Source organism: Salmo salar, chromosome 03 (assembly GCF_965601325.2).
Source record: "Salmo salar chromosome 03, fSalSal1, whole genome shotgun sequence".
Classification (NCBI taxonomy): Eukaryota; Metazoa; Chordata; class Actinopteri; order Salmoniformes; family Salmonidae; genus Salmo; species Salmo salar.
The window spans coordinates 77,270,202-77,282,833 of NC_138293.1; the positions used below are offsets into that span (position 1 = coordinate 77,270,202).

The 12,632-nt window shown below is 44.7% G+C and overlaps 2 protein-coding genes across 2 annotated transcripts; one reads left to right on the forward strand and one right to left on the reverse strand.

The window, feature by feature from the left end:
- Positions 1–4,794: 4,794 nt before the first annotated feature.
- LOC106595893 (mitochondrial import inner membrane translocase subunit Tim29) lies at positions 4,795–7,734 on the reverse strand. The gene is given in 3 exon segments (XM_045716069.2): positions 4,795–6,526; positions 6,528–6,758; positions 7,277–7,734. Coding segments are annotated over 3 exon segments (1,170 nt in total). The 5' UTR covers positions 7,382–7,734; the 3' UTR covers positions 4,795–5,692.
- Positions 7,735–7,760: 26 nt separating this feature from the next.
- On the forward strand, positions 7,761–12,069 carry LOC106595894 (protein YIPF1). The gene is made up of 9 exons (XM_045715428.2): positions 7,761–8,069; positions 8,407–8,472; positions 8,645–8,793; positions 8,925–9,005; positions 9,161–9,248; positions 9,449–9,565; positions 9,753–9,919; positions 10,179–10,361; positions 10,699–12,069. Exons 2-9 carry the CDS (start codon positions 8,442–8,444, stop codon positions 10,786–10,788), a joined length of 906 nt encoding a protein of 301 aa, XP_045571384.1. The 5' UTR covers positions 7,761–8,069; positions 8,407–8,441; the 3' UTR covers positions 10,789–12,069.
- Positions 12,070–12,632: the final 563 nt, after the last annotated feature.

Sequence of the window (12,632 nt, forward strand, 5' to 3'; positions counted from 1 at the left end):
GGACTAGGTGCAGTGCTACTGCAAGAAGGAAAGCCCATCGGCTACGCTTCCAAATCTCTCACAGACTGTGAAATCAACTACGCCCAAATCGAAAAGGAGCTCTATGCCATTCTGTTCGGATGTAAACGTTTCCATCAGTACGTATATGGACGAGAAGTCATTGTGGAATCCGACCACAAGCCCCTTGAGTCAATCATGAGGAAACCACTAGCTGCAGCCCCGCCAAGGCTACAGAGAATGATCCTTCAACTACAAAAATACGACTTCACAATCACTCACCGTCCAGGCAAAGACATCCCTGTCGCAGACACACTCTCCAGGAAGTTTCTTACCTACAAGGACAGCAGCCTCAGTGAGGGCATGGACATGCAAGTGCACACTGTGTACAGCAACTTACCAGTTAGTGACACGAAACTGAAGGAGATCCAAGCTGAAACAGACAAGGACTCACAACTCACACAGCTGAGGAAAGTCATACAGGATGGATGGCCTGAGGAGAGGAGAAAATGCCCTCAGAGCGTCTCAGAATTCTGGAACCATCGTGATGAACTATCACAGATCAACTGAATCATTTTCAAAGGAGAGAAAATCATTATTCCTACCAGTCTCAGAGAAGACATTTTGACAAAGATCCATGCTGGACATATGGGCATGGAAAAGTGCAAACAGAGAGCACGGGACATTTTGTTTTGGCCTGGAATGTGCAAACAAATAGAGGACATTGTTGGTAGATGCACCATCTGTCTTGAAAGACGCCCCTCAAACACCAAAGAGCCAATGTTACCTCACTGTATCCCAGACCGACCCTGGCAGGTTGTGGCAACCGATCTGTTCACCTGGAACAACGAGGACTACATCGTAACAGTGGACTACTACAGCAGATACTTCGAACTCGACAAGCTTCACAGCACCACATCTGCAGCTGTGATACACAAGCTGAAAGCAGCCTTTGCCAGGCATGGCATTGTAGAGACTTTAATATCTGACAATGGGCCCTGTTACAAATCAAATGAGTTTGAATCCTTCACAAAAGCATGGGAGTTCACACGTCACCACAAGCCCACATTGCCCTCAAAGTAATGGCCTTGCTGAAAAATCTGTGCAGATTGCTAAATCACTCATGGACAAAGCAAAAGCAGACAAGAGAGACCCCTACCTCAGTCTCCTTGAATACCGCAACACTCCAGTTGACAATTTCAAATCACCAGCCCAGCTGTTGATGAGCCGCAGACTTCGCTCAACCCTTCCCAGCACCAACCTGCAGCTGCAACCTGAGGTTGTCAGCTACAAGGAAATGCATGAAAAACGTGCACAGAGACAACAACAACAAAAGCGATACTACGACAGGTCAGCTAGACCACTGCCACCACTGATCGACGGAGAGTCAGTTAGAATCCAGGAGCATGGCCTCTGGAAACCAGCAGTCGTCATCCAGCCAGCTGACACTGAACGTTCATATCACGTCCGCACAGCAGAAGGAGCAGTGTACCGCCGCAATCGTCCTCAGTTACTGAACACAAAAGAACAACACACTGATGAGATGAACTGTTCCCCTGAAAGAGAACGTGATGGACTAAACACACACACAGCACAACATACACCACACTTACCTGCAACACCACAAGAGCTGTTGACTGACACAGAAGCATGCTCAACATCATATCGCACAAGGTCAGGAAGAGAGGTCAAGCCCAGAGCTCTCCTTGACCTATGAAATGTCAAAGGGTGTAGGCGGATCGCTGCCCTAAAAGAGTTCCAGACTGTAAACTTGTTATTGAAAGTTGACTTGACATGCTTTGGTATTGTATTTGTTTGAAATGTTAAGATGTAATTTCTACAGTGAAGCTGAGTTGCTGAGAATCCCTTGTTTGAAAAGTAACAGTATGTTGGATCATTGTTTCAGAGTCTATGTTGGTTCAGTTGGTGTAGTATGCAATATAAATGGTTACTTACCTTGAGTTCAAACTACAGAGCATGTATCCAAAAGAAAAGCTTAGAATATGTAAAACATTTGTATTTTGTTTAAAAGAAGGGGGATGTAATATTCATATGTGAATACATACTGAATTATAATTGGATGCATTTTACCGCCGTATCATACTGTGCGGTGATTGGTTAAGACCACCCAGACGGTTAGGTCATGGGCAGTTGATCGTGGTTGGAGATAGGCTAACATGTAGTTGTAACTAGTTAATAAAGAGTTATGTTAAGAAACATCCTGTGGTTCTGCGTTTTATTATTTTGTACAAAGCGTACAAAACAAGACACAGGCTTTCCCCAAAAATGTACCAAAAGAACTCTACATATACAAATGAATCTTTCTGTGTTTCATACATTTCCTTCAATTCGCAAGAGGCTGAATGTATCTCACCGGAGAAAGTATCCGAGCAGGCGAAACAGCGCGTCTCTGTATGTGTAGGCCATCTATCTGATGCTGTTTGGTCCAAGAGTATGACATTGTTGCCGCCCATAGCATTGAATGCAAGGGAAGGGAGCGAGCATTTGGCTTCCCTTGATTAAAAAAATGATAAAATAATAGCCTATCAGCTTTGAGCTAAACTGAGTGAGCTCAAATGTGAATGGTCCTGGAGCACCAAAAAAAAAGTGTCAAGAGAAGCCAGTTTGGATTTGGCTTCACTCCTATCAAATCGTGTCTAGAGCACACGTCATTGACAGAAAACAACGTGAATTGTTGCATCTCGTTGTGTTGTCCTCTGGAGGCTAGCTAGCTAAAATTGTCCCTTTCCATCCAAGGCTAAAATTAGCCATGGATGGAAAGAGGGATTTGGACTTGTGGTTTTACTTAATTCTCCGTACTGGCCAATGATTATAATGGTGATTCTGATCCAACCATTAATTCATACCTTGTCTGAGAGGATGGAAGTTCAATATGTAGCTAGATGTAGAAGGTTAATGTTAACTAGCTAATGTTGCCCATGAAAGGAAGTTAAGCTAGCGAGCAAACATTTTTGCCATTTTACCTTTTGTCTTATGTAACCATACCAAACGTAACATATCATACTAATGAGTGTCCCAGACTTTCCGTTACTATGTTATGTCCAGTCTATGAGACCAGCCTGATTGACCAGCAGTGGTCATCTGCTGATAGACCACACAAACTGACAATGACCACACTGACCCGTGGTAGAGAGAATGACCATCGGCAGTCAATGGATCAGCAGTCAATAGATTGTAGACTGGTATTATCACTGCCTATACTGACTTGACCATAGAAATAGAATCTCATTCTAGTTCTGTGGACTTGAGACACATAAACAGAGTGTATGAGTACCTGCATCCATCCCAAAACAAGACTGTTTGGTTTGAGTAATTTGTATTATTCATGAGCATTAGGATCGACAAGGGGTTTTGAACCATAAAATATTAATCCTTCAACTAAGGCAGTTTTGATCCAGAACACTTGTCTCTCATTGGTGACATTCGACCGTCATCAACAGTGGTTTGTAAATGACAATTGTTTCACCTTTTGACCCCTTTGGGCTCCAGAGTGGCGCAGCGATCTAAGGCACTGCATCTCAGTGCTAGAGGCGTCACTGCAGTCCCTGGTTTGAATCCAGGCGGGATCACATCCGGATGTGATTGGGAGTCCCATAGGGCGGCGCACAATTGGCACAGCATCATCTGGGTTTGGCCGGGGTAGGCCGTCATTGTAAATAAGAATTTGTTCTTAACTGACTTGCCTAGTTAAATAAATAAAAAATAAGGTCCGTTTCAGGTTAGTCATTGGTTCCATCCTGGGGTTGGGTTACGAAGAATCTGAACATCAGGGGTGGAGATCCAAAGGGGGGCCAGCCTCAGGGCAGTCAGTCAGAGGCCCTCAGTCACCTTTTGAAACTCTTACTCTGATAACTGCTGCCATTGTTAGTGTGTATGCTTTGCAAGATGCCATCATCCAGATACAATAATGTTGCTGAGCTGTTCAGAGATATCATGCACATCTGGCATGCGCTGAGTGAGATGTAGGCTATGTGTATATGTCTAGACATGTTTGAATATGTTTGAGAGTCTAGTTCTGTTTGAGAGTCTAGTTCTGTTTGATCATGTTTGAGAATCTAGTTCTTTTTGAGCATGTTTGAGAGTCTAGTTGTTTGTGTGAGAGACTATTAGTCCACCTTGACTCGTGTTGCAGACCTCAATAGCTCCCTGTCCCTGTGTGAATGGCCCCTGATCAGGATGAATGATCCTGTCCTACAGATCAGATGGTGATCAGTAACTGGAGCCAAAGCAGGATCAGTGTCAAGACAACAGCAGGATCAATAACAGACATGAACAGAGAGAGAAGAGAGATGGAGTGAAAGAGAGAGATAGAAGGGTATGAGAGAGATTAATCTGGAGAGGATTTTTCCACAAAATGAGTTAAGCTCCACAATGATAGGGGAGGTTGGTCAAAGGCAATACAATTAACGGAATAATTACTCTCAAACATTAGGAAGAAAGGATGCCCATTCTATCTGCCTGAAGGGCAGCACAGCAATACACAGCTTCTATAATCCCAGGAAGAGGCGGCGGAAAAAACACTGATTGACTTACGTCAGGGAGACAAACACTCACTTCTTATGGAAGAAGTCACACATTGAGAATTAATGCTACTGTGACAATAGTCCTGAGGAGGAAAGTATTGAAAAACAGTCTGGACTGGAGGAAGCAAACATGGCTACCCGTTCTACTTAAATTGAATATCTTGGTATATTCTTCCCTGGATAGTGCCTCTGCTTTGTCTAAGATCAAATCATGGGGAGGTTTTCAGAGTAAATGATCATCACAAAACTCAAATTCATTACAATAGTACTTTAATTTGACAGTAATTCATAAACGATAAATCCAGACCATTTAGAGGAGGCTTATTGTATTGTTAAAGATGTGCGCCGGAACTTTGGCGACTTCTAAGTATTTTTTAAACCTACCGCTTTGGGCTGGATGTGTCAATGTGTAGTTCATACATGTATAATCTATGAGCAGAATTACTGTTTCACCTCAATTAACCACGAAATCTCTAGTTTGAAAGCAACTGTTTTTCTGGAAGCTGTGCGTCGCCATTTTCCTACATTTTTCCCCACCTGGGCCAACCCCCTAACAATTCTAGTTCTAGCTAATGAGCTTCAGCCCCTCGCCATTTGAGTGACAGCTAACAAGATGCACACACAGCAGAGCGAGAGCAATGACATGGTGCACATATGTGACGTAGTACGCAATTTCCGGGGACCACTTTTAGCTCGTGAGCTCTACTTTCAGAACTACTGGCTAAAATGAATTCAAAAGTGCCAGAGAATATCAAGTTAGTTGAAGTTTGTAGTGGCTATTTAGAGAATCTCTTTAACAGGTTTCTGACCATGGGATCAATTATCATATCTCAGTATAGAGCACTATATACCAAATAAGTATCATTAGTAAACTGTTAAGAGAAATGTATTTTATAAAGGAGACCCTTTATCATCATGTCATGTGTAGCTATAGTCCAGAGTGTTAATAGGCTTGGGCGCTATATAACACGTTACACAGTGCAGAAGGTACTCTTATACACATCTCTCATACCATCTTGTCAACATTAAATAAATATGTCCATTCAGAGATTCTTGTTCAGCCATCTCATTATGTGTCCACCAGTCATTGTCCTGCTAGTGTGAGTCCATTGGTCCATGACACATTAGGTCTTTGCTTGAGCTTGTGTCTGCTACTCCTGTGTCTCCGTCTCAGTCTCTGTCAGCTCCTGTGGTTCTGGGTCAGGTAGCTCCTGTGGTTCTGGGTCAGGTAGCTCCTGTGGTTCTGGGTCAGGTAGCTCCTGTGGTTCTGGGTCAGGTAGCTCCTGTGGTTCTGGGTAAGGTAGCTCCTGTGGTTCTGGGTAAGGTAGCTCCTGTGGTTCTGGGTCAGGTAGCTCCTGTGGTTCTGGGTCAGGTAGCTCCTGTGGTTCTGGGTCAGGTAGCTCCTGTGGTTCTGGGTCAGGTAGCTCCTGTGGTTCTGGGTAAGGTAGCTCCTGTGGTTCTGGGTCAGGTAGCTCCTGTGGTTCTGGGTCAGGTAGCTCCTGTGGTTCTGGGTCAGGTAGCTCCTGTGGTTGAGCTACAATGCCTGTCTTTATTTTTATTGTTTCTACAAGATCTAAACTGCCCATCTTTATCTGTTCTACAATGCCTCCCTCCTCCTCTACGGCTGCCGATGCCTTTTCCTTCTCCTCATTCTCCTCCGTCTTCAGAGGCATCCATGACTCTTTGTGCAGCCTCTCGTTATTCTCCACCCCCTGGACACCAGGGGGCACTGTGGTGGCCATAGCAGGCGGCAGGTGCTTGAACTCTTCGTCGTTCACATCATAGTCCTTCATCTTATGGTCCAGGATCCACCAGCGACCCGCGAAGCCAACGTCCAGTACCCACGTGTGGAGCTCCCTCCAGCGGACAGAGAGGTTGGAGCACTGGGCCTCGTAAAGACTGGCGTCTGGGTTGTAATCGGCGAAATAGGTGAGTGAGACCATTCCCAGGCTGAGGTGATGTAACCTTCCCTCGTTACGAAGCTTCGAGCTTCGCCAGCTTCTGCATGTACCCATCCGATGTTCCACTGCGTATCCACGGCGTCAGGAGCCCGAGCTGATTGGCTGTATCCAGGACGGTGGTCTCAAAGGAGGCGCCGTCGGGATTTGTGTAGACGCAGGTGCCGGCTCCACCCAGAAGGCTGAGATAGATGGAAGCTTTGATTGGCCTCTCCCACGCGCCCACCACAATCTCACGACATACCACTAAACCACACACCTGATGGAGAGGGGAGAGAGAATTGTGAGAAAAAGACAGACAGCATTCACACGAGATAAGATAGATGGTTTACTAAAACAAAATCAAAACAGACTGCCACAATATCCCTAGACATGGTAGATAGGCATGCACACAATTATAATGTTTTGTGTGCCAACATTGTATTGCATTGCATATCCAAGCTGACAGGGATTGTCTCAGAGAGTCACAGCAATAACCTGTCACGTGCCTTCCTCCACCCTGTGATTGCAAGCAGGGGCAACTGTGAAGGATCAAAAGCTAACAATGCCTTTACATAGACGTGTATGAAGTACATTTTCAAATCTTACTAGTGTAAAAGCCACAACGTGATACAGTTTGTTTGAAGCTAATGTCACATAATCTGATAACCTCAGGGGAAATGTTTCATGTCTCATCTCCAACACCTTACTTCATAGAAAGATCATGAATTCGTTCAGGTTTGTAAAGGCGTGGTGGGCTAACAAGGCAACCAAGAAATATAGCGATTTCTTACCCTATTTGCTATTTTTCAACCTCTCCCATCGGGTGCCACTGACGGGTGCTGCTCCTGCTTCTGCTACAGAGGTGGAGCACCATCTCCTGAGCACCCACGAGGCAGCCATGTTCGTCGGACAGAAGCCGATCGTTCCGGAAGTTCACATTCGGACTGGCACGGACCCGAAAAACACAGCGGGCTTCTTGATACATTAATTTCCAATGTGAAAAAAATGAATTTATTGAGACAAAATGGCATATCAGTGAAAAGTTGTATTGTTATTATTTTTCCCGTAAAAAAACAAATATCCAATATCCAGTTCTGCTTAAAAAGAATGTCATAAAATCCCTGTAATCCCTGTAATCCCTTATAAACTAATAAATCTCATGTAAGTACAAATGTTTTTTTACATTCGGAAACCACCCATATTACAAAGAAAACGCTCACACTTGGCGCGCCGCATTATCTTACGTCTGTACCTGGTCACGTGAACACGATGATCCGTCTTGAGCCAACACAGGATCCGTTGTGTACATAAGGTGACGTGGAACAGGCGAGTGATAATGTGAATTTAGTGCATCATAGTTGAAATGAACACCATTAGCTAGCTAGTTTATTCCGACATCCAACGCAGTACACATTTTTATTTTATTGTATTTAACTATGTGCTGCTGTTAGGTGAGTTGATATTGAGATATAAAGCGAGAAAACAGTGCTAGCTCGACAGCTGTCAGGCTAGCGAGGTGGTCGTGTCAGCACTGCTAACATAGCTGACTGGCTCGCATTGCAGATACAACAGAACCTGCGACAAACAGGTAAGTCTCGGATCACGACGGCCAACACATGACTATAAATCTGAAGCTAGCTAGCTAGAGTTACAGTAAATTATAGGCATAAACATGACACAGACTGCTAGCCTGCCAAACAGATCAACACAATCTGTAATTTGTCAGATAAAAAAATTGCACCTGCATATTCGATGTCGCATGCCTACACATGATGCTGTTACGTATGCTTTAGAAGGCAGCCAACAAAGAGAACATCTTGTCCATATGTAGCAAAAGCTAGCTGGGTACCCTATCCGGGAGAAGAACACAGACTGTTGCCATATGTCAGACAACAGTTAAAGTACATTTTCTCGTCTCCTTCCAGGTCTTGCATGAGGTGGTCATCTTTCCAGAGTTACTATGGCGAGTCCAGATGATCTGAAGTTCCAAGGTGAGGCTCATGGAGTGGCTCCCATCCTCTCTCTGTTTATCCTCTTTCACCTCCTCTTCACTCTTCCCCTCTCTCCTTGTCTCTACATCTCTCACTGCCACTGTCCCGCACCTCCTCTCTCTCTGTCCCTCCCTCATTCCCTCACTCTAACCTCTGTCTTCTTCTCCTCTAGAGTTTGAGGAGGCCACTGACCTGCTGTTAGCAGACCCTGGGGCCTCCACCCTCAGTATGTCTGGCTCCAGCAGTACGGCCCCGGCCGGTGCCACTGGGGACATCAAACTGGACATGTCCGATGATGAGGGACAGGAGGAGAGTTCAGAGGTCAGGATGATGAATGAGTCCAATCATATCGCTCCATTGATAATCTTTAATTTTGCCATTGTAATGACGTTTGCCCAAACAGCCAAAAACCAAGCAATATGGGGACAACTGATTGGCATTACTGTTTACAGCTCCTAAGAGGGGAGAAACAAACTAGCGGCTTCTGGACCTTTGAGTACTACCAGTCATTCTTCAATGTGGATACAATGCAGGTACAATATGCTTGAAATGACACAGTATAATCTGCACTCATGAGACTGGCCTATATGTTGCTGTTTAACATCAGCCATAGAGAAACCGTAAATGTAGTGGTGTTAGTTGCTGTACAATGTCCATTGGTTGACTGACTTCCTGTCATGGGATGCAGGTGCTGGACAGGGTCAAGGGGTCAGTGATGCCTTTACCAGGACGGAACTTCATCAAACATACCCTCCAGTCGAGTCCGGATTTATACGGTAATGGGACACAAATCACCACTATAGCTTAGATACAATTGTTCCTAGATAGTTAGATCTGAATTAGAATGGACCTTAGAATGTTAACTTTTATTGCCGTAAAACTGGAAGACAGTTTGCCAAACTCTGCATATCTTAGGTTGTAATGTGAACCACCTCTAACCAGACTAACCTTACCTTTTGGTCCCCCATATGTCCAGGTCCCTTCTGGATCTGCGTGACGCTGGTGTTCTCTCTGGCCATCAGTGGAAACCTGTCCACCTTTCTGAACTCTCTGGGGAGCACCCATTACCACTACAGACCCCAGTTCCACAGAGGTATGGTACCTGGGGGTTACAGCTTGGCTCCTTCTCAATGGTTTCATGTGAGATTTGCTATATAGACATAAAAAAAGGGGATTGTTGACTTATCTTTAAGTTTCAGCACAGAGGCCTTTTTCAAGACCATGTTATATTACATGCAAAAAGCAGTGTTGATGTTTCTTGCTTTTTCTCACTCCCTCAGTGACGATAGCTGCAGTAGTGATCTTCCTGTATGCCTGGCTGGTGCCCCTGGGTGTATGGGGTTTCCTGACCTGGAGGCAGAGGGAGGAGAGGCAGCAGAGTGGTTACTCCTTCCTGGAGACGGTGTGTGTCTACGGCTACTCCCTCTTCATCTACATCCCCACCTCAGTGAGTCAGCAGACACACACTAGTGAATGTCTGGGTCGTATTCAGCTAGCAAAACATTCATCCCCCTAGCTAAATGTTTTGCAATGGAAAATGAAGTTCAGATGGTACCTACTTTACAGTTTCATAGTTTTATGTTTTTGTGCCTAGTGAATATGACCCTGTTCATCATAGTATATTTCTATCTGATTGGGACCCAATCTGAACCAATTAATGCAGAACATTTTATTCTCAAGCAACAAACCAATCACCTCCCTCTCAGGTGTTGTGGATCTTACCATTCGAATGGCTCCGATGGCTCCTCATCCTGGTCGCCATGGTGATCTCTGGGTCGGTCCTGGTGCTCACCTTCTGGCCCGTCGTCCGCGATGACACCAAGGTGACTGCTTTTGCCACCGTGGCAACAATCGTCGTTCTCCATGCGCTGCTATCAATTGGCTGCAAGGTAAGAGCCCACTATAAGAGTGCTATGGGTAGAAGTTACCTAGCCCCATCCTCCTAGGCCCTGTTCAAATACTTTGAAGAAGCAGTAATCATGGTCTTGACATGAATATAGAAAGTAGAGTCCTCATTTCACTTATCCAGGGAAGGATGGACTTTAAAAATGTTTGAACCAGGCCCTAATCATAATCTAAATGGTAATGTCTCAGCTGTATGCCCCTCAGGGGAAATGTTTCATGTCTCATCTCCATCACCCTACTTCATAGTCTATGGCTAGCTATAAACCTCATAGTTCTTTGTTAAATCACGTTAAGGTTCTAACCCTTTATGCTGTCTTTCAGATGTATTTCTTCCAGACAGCGACTCACACACCAGTTCCTACACTCGCACCCAACCACACAGCAGCAATATTTACCAACAAGACCCACTGACCAAGAGGAACCAGAGGGAGGGAGATGTGTCCCAACACTTAATGCCCTCTTCTCATAGTCAATGTTTGAGACCACTGGGGAATCTGAAAGGACTAGATAAAAGGTTTAGGCTTTTGTTACCTACTCTGAGCATTGGAATAGTAGCTAGCTGGCTAACTGCCAAACGGATGATAGCGATCTCGCCATTGACTAACTACATCGTTGTCATGTGAGTAGGACGATATGAGTCAAGGGAAACGTTGGATGAAATCAGAGTTTACGACCCCCGTGTGGACGTTGTTTTGTGTTTTCAGCTCAGTGGGTCACACATGATCCAGTCCTTTCAGATCAGAGAAGGAGATGTAGCAAAGTAGGGCCTGCATACTCTGATGCTCTAACCAATAATAAGCATACACAGAGGACCGACAAGTGGTCAGAAAGGTATCCATAACGTTGGAGGTTCTGGGTGTGTGAGCCCTACTCTAGTACATTATGGACTTAACTGGACCAGCAGCCCATTAAAAGTGCTGTGCAATTGATTACATATGTTATCACAAAGAGAAGGGACAAGGATAGAGGCCTATGAGTATAAACAAATTATGGGGATTGCATTGGGGGAAATGTCTTGCTTATTCTGCACTTGTATATTGCAATACATCAATATTTATCATGGAGAAGTTGGGTGCACCTCAATAGTCGGAAGAGACTTCCTCTTATCTCTACTTTTATCTGCACTAAAAAAAAACAGGCAAGGAGGAAGCATATGAGATCTGCTCTACCCAGCTCAGTTCTGTCATGTCAGTGCAGATCAAGGAAAGGAATTCTTTAGACTTGAACTCCTCAGCTGCAGTCTGATCTTGAGATGCACCTATTGAAGGGAAATGCTGTATGAATGTTTAACTAATACTGGGGTGGCCAACCTTGTGCATGCTTTTGTTCCAGCCAAGCAAAAACACCCGACTCTACCGATCAGTCTACAATCAAACCTTTTGATGAGTTGGATCAACAGGTATGTTACAGCTTGGCTGGAACCAAGGCCTACTACACCCATGTCAGCCCTCTGTGGGTGAGATTGTACACCTCCGAACTGTGAGATTGAAAAGGGTTGTTCTAGAACTCAAACCACTTCTATGACCTGGAACATGTGTAGTACTGTGCTGACTAATGTATCCACACTTTTTCTTTTTGTAAATTAAGGAAAGGGTTTGTCAGTGTATTTAATTATTTCCTGTGTTGCCTTTTTTATTTCCTCTTTGTTTAGACTTCTGGGTTTGTGTGAATAAACTGTCATTCTAGTCTGAATTGCTTCGTCTTCTTGGTGTTGACTACAGCCTGAGGGCTGTGTCTTGGCAGGCTTTTGTTCCAGTCCAGCACATCTGATTTAATTAGTTGGTAGGTACTGGGCTGGGACAAAGGCCTGCACAACTAGGGGCTGGAGATGAAGGCTGCGAAATATCCACCATTTCATATGAGGAAGTTGAGAGATCCCAGGTATGCAGCATTGGTTCCAGCCCTCAAGTTGTCAGTGCTCTGCTTACTGTACATGGATTCTTGTTTGTCCTGAAGCCTCAGAGGTGCTAGCCAAGCAATGATCCCTGAGATTTATGGGACAGCCGAGCACTCCAGAGGTAGTTGCTTTGTGTGCGCTTGGACATTAATTGGGCACGTCAATGTCTGCTGACCATGTAGGCTCATAGTGTAAGGCACAGGATTTGACTTACCCTCAAGGTGACGTTATAAAATCAGATTTCATTAGTCGTCCCTAACTGCTGGTTTTGGTTAGGAAAATCTGATCCTAGATCTGTGGCAATTTCTTACCTTGAGCAATAAAAACAATGAACAGGAGACGGCAGTCTTCCTGATGC

Excerpts from the sequence above, each read along its gene's own strand:
- LOC106595894 (XM_045715428.2), top strand. The coding sequence starts at position 8,442 with ATGGCGAGTCCAGATGATCTGAAGTTCCAAG. Across the intron at positions 8,473-8,644 it reads AGATGATCTGAAGTTCCAAG|AGTTTGAGGAGGCCACTGAC; the intron begins GTGAGGCTCATG and ends CTTCTCCTCTAG. Across the intron at positions 9,249-9,448 it reads GTCGAGTCCGGATTTATACG|GTCCCTTCTGGATCTGCGTG; the intron begins GTAATGGGACAC and ends CCATATGTCCAG.